Below are 6,000 nucleotides of genomic sequence, written 5' to 3' on the forward strand. Positions count from 1 at the left end.
TGGCTATTTTGAAGAATCTCAAATACAAAATATATTTAGATTTGTTTAACACTTCTTTTGGTTACATGATTCCATGTGTTAAATTTCATAGTTGTGAGGTCTTCACTATTATTCTACAATGTAGTCAAAATGAAGAAACCCTGGAAGGAATAGTTTAACTTTTGACTGGTGCTGTATATCAAAAAATAAATCATGATACTATTCGAATAGAGAAATTATTTCCAACCCCCATCCCTAATGTGAATCACTCTTGTTTGGTTTGGATAGTAGCTTACTGGCCTAATACAAAAATGTGAAAGCGATCTAGGAAAGTGTTTCCTTCATTCAAATGTAGGTCATACCATACACCGGTAAATCTAGATAATCCTGTTGCAGCCGATTCACATTATGTACTCTTAAAATATTGTTATGCTGGTGGATATGTTTCCTAACAACCCCTGGAATCAAAGTTTTTACATCCGCATAAGTGCTTTTACAATAACCAGACCTAGATGTGGGCAGCAGATAGGTTAGAGCGTTGGGCGAGTAACCGAAAGGTCGGTGGTTCGAATACCGGCGTCAAAGCAAAGGCACTTAACCCTAATTCCTCCAGGGGCAGGTGACCATGGCCGTGACCCCACTCACTCCCTGCAGTTGTCTCGGAGTTGGGATATGCAAAAACTATTTATTTCCATTACGTGTGTGTGTAACAAGCACCCTCCCGAATATTAGCATTATTTGCTTTGGTCTTTATGCCATAGTGAATGCACATATTCTTTTTCCACTCGTTGACAAGGATGCTAGGCTGTTTCACTCTCCCATTTTGACTTTGTGAGCCAGGGTAATGTATCTAATTTTTCTATTTGTCTCTCCCTCTTTCAATTCAAAGGAAACATATGTTTACATTTGCCAAGGCAAGTGAAATGAACAAATACAACTGAGAAGAAAATAATTTAAACTATTAGAAATGAATAATGAACTTTGCACTCAAAGGTTTAGAAAAGATACATTTAAAGTGTTATAAACTCTTCATAAAAAGAAATATCCTCAACTGCGTTTTATTTTCAGCAAACTTAACATGTGTAAATATTTGTATGAACTGAACAAGTTCCACAGACATGTGACTAACAGAAATTGAATGTGTCCCTGAACAAAGGAGGTAAAAATCAAAATTAAGTCAGTATCTGGTGTGGCCACCAGCTTCATTAAGTACTGCAGTGCATCTCCTCCTCATGGACTGTACCAGATTTGCCAGTTCTTGCTGTGAGATGTTACTCCAGTCTTCCACCAAGGCACCTGCAAGTTCCCGGACATTTCTGGAGGGAATGTCCCTAGCCCTCACCCTCTGATCCAACAGGTCCCAGACGTGCTCAATGGGACTGAGATCCGGGCTCTTTGCTGGCCATGGCAGAACACTGACATTCCTGTCTTTCAGGAAATCGTGCACAGAACGAGCAGTATGGCTGGTGGCATTGTCATGCTGGAGGGTCATGTCAGGATGAGCCTGCAGGAAGGGTAGCACATGAGGGAGGAGGATGTCTTCCCTGTAATGCACAGTGTTGAGCTTGACAACAAGCTCAGTCCGATGATGCTGTGACACACTGCCCCAGACCATGACGGACGCTCCAGAGTACAGGCCTCTGCGTAAGCTCATTCCTTTGATGATAAACACGACTCTGACCATCACCCCTGGTGAGACAAAACCGTGACTCGTCAGTGAAGAGCACTTTTTGCCAGTCCTGTCTGGTCCAGCGACTGTGGGTTTGTGCCCATAGGTGGCGACGTTGCCGGTGATGTCTGGTGAGGACCTGCCTTACAACAGGCCTACAAGCCCTCAGTCCAGCCTCTCTCAGCCTTTTGCGGACAGTCTGAGCACTGATGGAGGGATTGTGCATTCCTGGTGTAACTCGGGCAGTTGTTGCCATCCTGTACCTGTCCCACAGGTGTGATGTTTGGATGTACCAATCCTGTGCAGGTGTTACACGTGGTCTGCCACTGCGAGGACGATCAGCTGTCCGTCCTGACTCCCTGTAGCACTGTCTTAGGCGTCTCACAGTACAGACATCGCAATGTTTTACCCTGGTCCTAATGCCTCCTTGCAGCTTTCAAACACGCAGTTGAGCAGGGACCCAGGGACCCTGGGCTTCTATCCTTTTGTGTTTTTCAGAGTTTTTCAGAGTCGGTAGAAAGGCCTCTTTAGTGTCCTAAGTTTTCATAATTGTGACCTTTAATTGCCTACTGTCTGTAAGCTGTTAGTGTTTTAACGACCGTTCCACAGGTGCATGTTCATTAATTGTTTATGGTTCATTGAACAAGGATGGGATAGTGTTTAAACCCTTTACAATGATCTGTGAAATTATTTGGGGTTTTTACTAATTATCTTTGAAAGACAGGTTCCTGAAAAACAGATTTTTTTTTTTTTTTTTTGCTGAGTTAGTCTGCTAGTACAGTGTTTTATCAATGTGCGGGAAGATGCATCAACAAACATTTTGGTGGAAATTACCCAATTTTTCCTCCTCCTCTCTGTCTAGATGACATCAACACTGGAGGTATTGTTGCCGGGGTGATCGTGGCTCTCCTAGCCCTGGCCTTGCTAGGCTTTGGACTGTGGTACGCCCGCCGCAAAGGATACCTGCCTAGTGAGTTCACACCCCCTAACCACTCCTGGTCTTGTATTCATAAAGCGTCTCAAAGTAGGAGTGCTGATCTAGGAACAGATTGGACTTTTCGATCATAATGAATAAGATTGCATGGACAGAAGGGACCTAATCCTAGATCAGAACTCCTATTCAAAGACATTTAAAAAAATACGGGCCCAGATCAGTGACTGAAACATTATGAACTGCAAGTTATAACCTTCAAATTCAAATCATCATACAAATGTCTCTACATTTAACTCACTTTTATTTATTCTGTCCTCACAGAAAAGAGTGCAAGGTAAGTGGACTCTTTAATAACTGATTACTTTGTCTGATCATGTTAATGCAGGACTTAGCAAATTGGTTTTCAGCGCCAGTGTCAAATTACATCTATGTCCTCCTTTGGTTGCCTCAGCCCCTGTTGCTGAGGGCTTTTTAATTTAAGGATTTTATGTAACATTTCATAAAAAGAGAACACCATGTAAAAAGTACAATATAGTACACTTTAAAGTGGCTGATGGCTTTATAGATATCACTGTAGGCTCACTTGGTGTGTTCCTCTTACAGCCAACCCAAACCCTCAGTGGTCTACCAGCCAACATCGGAGTATGGCGATGAAGAGGATGTAAGTTTCATCCTTCTTTGTAATGTCTTAACATGTCTTGTGCTTTTTAGACATTAATTTCCATAGTATTTCTTCCATTTCTCTGGTATGTTTAACATTTTAGCAAGCAGAAGATTATTCAAAAGATAATAGACATTATTGTGATGAAAATAATTTCTATATGCTTTGTTTTCTCTGTGCTCTCAAATTCAATTTCTGACAATTAGATGATTATTACGATTGTAGTGTATTATATGGTTTGGTTGTCAGGGAAATATATAATATTTAGCAGATGCTTTTATCCAAGGCGACTCAGTCATAGGTGCCTACATTTTTACATGTGGGTAGTCCCGAGAATCGGCCCCAATATCCTGGCGTTGCAAGCGCCATGCTTTACCAACTGAGCTGCAGAGGACCATCTCTAAAGACTTAATGGTTGCTGTCCTTTGGTCTTGTATTCCAGTGAAAAGGTGTAGTCTTGTAATTGCAGTCTTCTCTGTCTGTTTCAGGGGGAATTCAAACAGAAGTCTTCTTTCGTGGTATAGCCAGGGCAAGCAACATAGGATATACTCAGGAGTCTACGGCAACAACGATGAATGCGGTTGCGTCCCAATAACATCTCCCTTTTCTCCTGAAGTGTGCTCTTGTTTACTGCTTCCCACAAATCTCAAAGCATTGGATTTGCAGCGGCATGGGCTAGTGGGAGTTTCCACATGTTTTCCTTATACCAGCCATTTCCTTTCAAATCAGTGAAGCAAAGTGCACACTTTGGGAGGAAGGAGAGATAATTGGGTAAATGCTAATACCACTGGCCTTTTTACCTGCTCGGTGTGGATTGATTTTAATGTAATCTTTTTTAATTCCATCTGTTTATAAAAACTATTTCCACTTTAATATTTCTCTAACTGGCAGTCACCTACTTACTCTATGTCTGCTTTATTTTGTGGCGGCTGTGTGTATAGAACTTTTCTTTTTTCCCAAAAATATTTAAATAACGCTGGTGATTTAAATTTTTCTAACCCCAATAGAACATGCGTTTTATGCATTGCGTCCCAAATTGCACCCTATTCCCTATATAGTCACTAGAAGGAAGGGGTAAGGGAATACCTACTCTGTTGCACAACTGAAGGCATTCAACAAATGTCTTCTGCATTTAACCCAACTCCGCTGAATCAGAGGTGTGGTGGGCTGCCTTAATTGACACCCACGTCATCGATGCCCGGGGAGTATATGTTGGGGGTTAACTTCCTTGTTCAAGGGTAGAAGGGGATTTGAACCAACAACCTTTTGGTTTCTTGCGCAACACTGTTAACCGCTAGGCTAGCCCAATATAGAGCTCTATGGGCCCTGGTCAAAAGAAGTGCACTATATAGGGATTAGTGTCATTTTGAGCTACAACCTACATTCTTCATAAGGGATTCAACTTGCCAAGTCTTGATTGTTCAACCTGACACAAGCTTTGGAAATACCACAGCTCCCTCTGTCCCATGCCTCTACTGTATCCCAAATGGCACCCTATTCTGTATATAGTGCACTACTTTTGACCAAGGCTCTAGAGCATTTATGTAGGGAATAGGTTGCAGTTTGATACGCATACCTTGTGTGCCTTGAATATCCATGCTGTTCAGTGAGTTGTAATGTGAAATGTTTTGTTTACGGTAGTTAGTTTTAAATGGCATTGTGTTTTGATCAACTCACATCGAGCTTGATTTATACAGCACATTTCTGACATGGAATGCAACACCGTGTGCTTTACAGGGGAGAAATTATAACCATAAATAAACGATTTACTACACAACAGACATAAGAGCATAAAAACACTGAAGAATAACGAACTGAATGACTAAAAAGCACCCTAAGGAAATGCATATCTAAAAATATGTGTTAAGATCTCTTTAAATAATGTCCACAGTTTTGGCTCCCCCAGGTTCTCTGGCAGGCTATTCAAGAGTCTGGGGGCATAGTAACTAAAGGCTGCCATTCCATGCCTCTTGGTCCTAGGCTTTGGGATAGTTAAAAGGCCAGTGCCAGAGGAACCTACTGTGTACATAACTTTAAAAGCCTGTCTTACATGTATTGGGTGCACAATTGTGAATTGATTTTAAAAACCAATAGAAAATAAAATTAATTCTAAAACCCAGGCAGCCAGTGCAGGGACCATAAAACCAGTGTAATGTAGCTTCTCCATCTGGTCTCAGTCAGGACCCGTGCTGCAGCATTCTGTATGTTTTGCAGTTGACCAATGGCTTTCTTGGGTAGACCAGACAGGTTAGCATTACAGTGGTCAAGCATGCTTGGAATAAAAGCATGGAAACGGACCCACCTTGGCAATGTTTCTCAGGTGGTAAAACGCTATTTTGATCACATTCCTAATGTTTGTATTAGTCATTGTATTGAATTGTTTGTTGCTGGTCCCAGATCGGTTTGTGCTGCTGTGCCAACTCTTTGTCACTCACTATTAAACACTTAAATATGTTTGGCATGACAATTCCATGAGAAGTTGTCAAGAGCAGTAACAAACTAGCAACCAGACTTGTTGAGATGTGCATTCTCCTTCTTTGCAAGTTATCAAGTTTAGCATCCCAAAGATGGGATATTGTGCTCACAGCAACATCATCCAAAGAACATGGGTGCAGTCGTACTTAAGATATTTATTTCGCAAAAATTAGTCAGGTTTTAATCTAGATCTTTTCATTGAGCATTTTACAATTTTTGACAGATTAATGTATTTGTTGTTTTTAAGGTAACACCCGATTCTAATATTAAATACTATTTGAA

The 6,000-nt window shown here is 41.2% G+C and overlaps 1 protein-coding gene across 2 annotated transcripts in view; it reads left to right on the plus strand.

Moving 5' to 3' along the window:
* The window catches only part of LOC139418732 (junctional adhesion molecule A-like), a 43,166-nt gene extending 37,166 nt beyond the window's left edge, over positions 1-6,000 (plus strand). The window contains exons 7-10 of one of the 2 annotated variants that reach the window (XM_071168397.1): positions 2,511-2,618; positions 2,904-2,916; positions 3,186-3,243; positions 3,732-3,914. In XM_071168397.1, the coding sequence (XP_071024498.1) occupies positions 2,511-2,618; positions 2,904-2,916; positions 3,186-3,243; positions 3,732-3,767 (215 nt within the window). In that variant the 3' untranslated portion in view covers positions 3,768-3,914. Of the gene's footprint in view, positions 1-2,510; positions 2,623-2,903; positions 2,917-3,185; positions 3,244-3,731 lie in introns of both variants that reach the window. The other variant, XM_071168398.1, reaches the window with a different exon arrangement.

Source organism: Oncorhynchus clarkii, chromosome 10, assembly GCF_045791955.1.
Source record: "Oncorhynchus clarkii lewisi isolate Uvic-CL-2024 chromosome 10, UVic_Ocla_1.0, whole genome shotgun sequence".
NCBI classification, from domain to species: domain Eukaryota; kingdom Metazoa; phylum Chordata; class Actinopteri; order Salmoniformes; family Salmonidae; genus Oncorhynchus; species Oncorhynchus clarkii.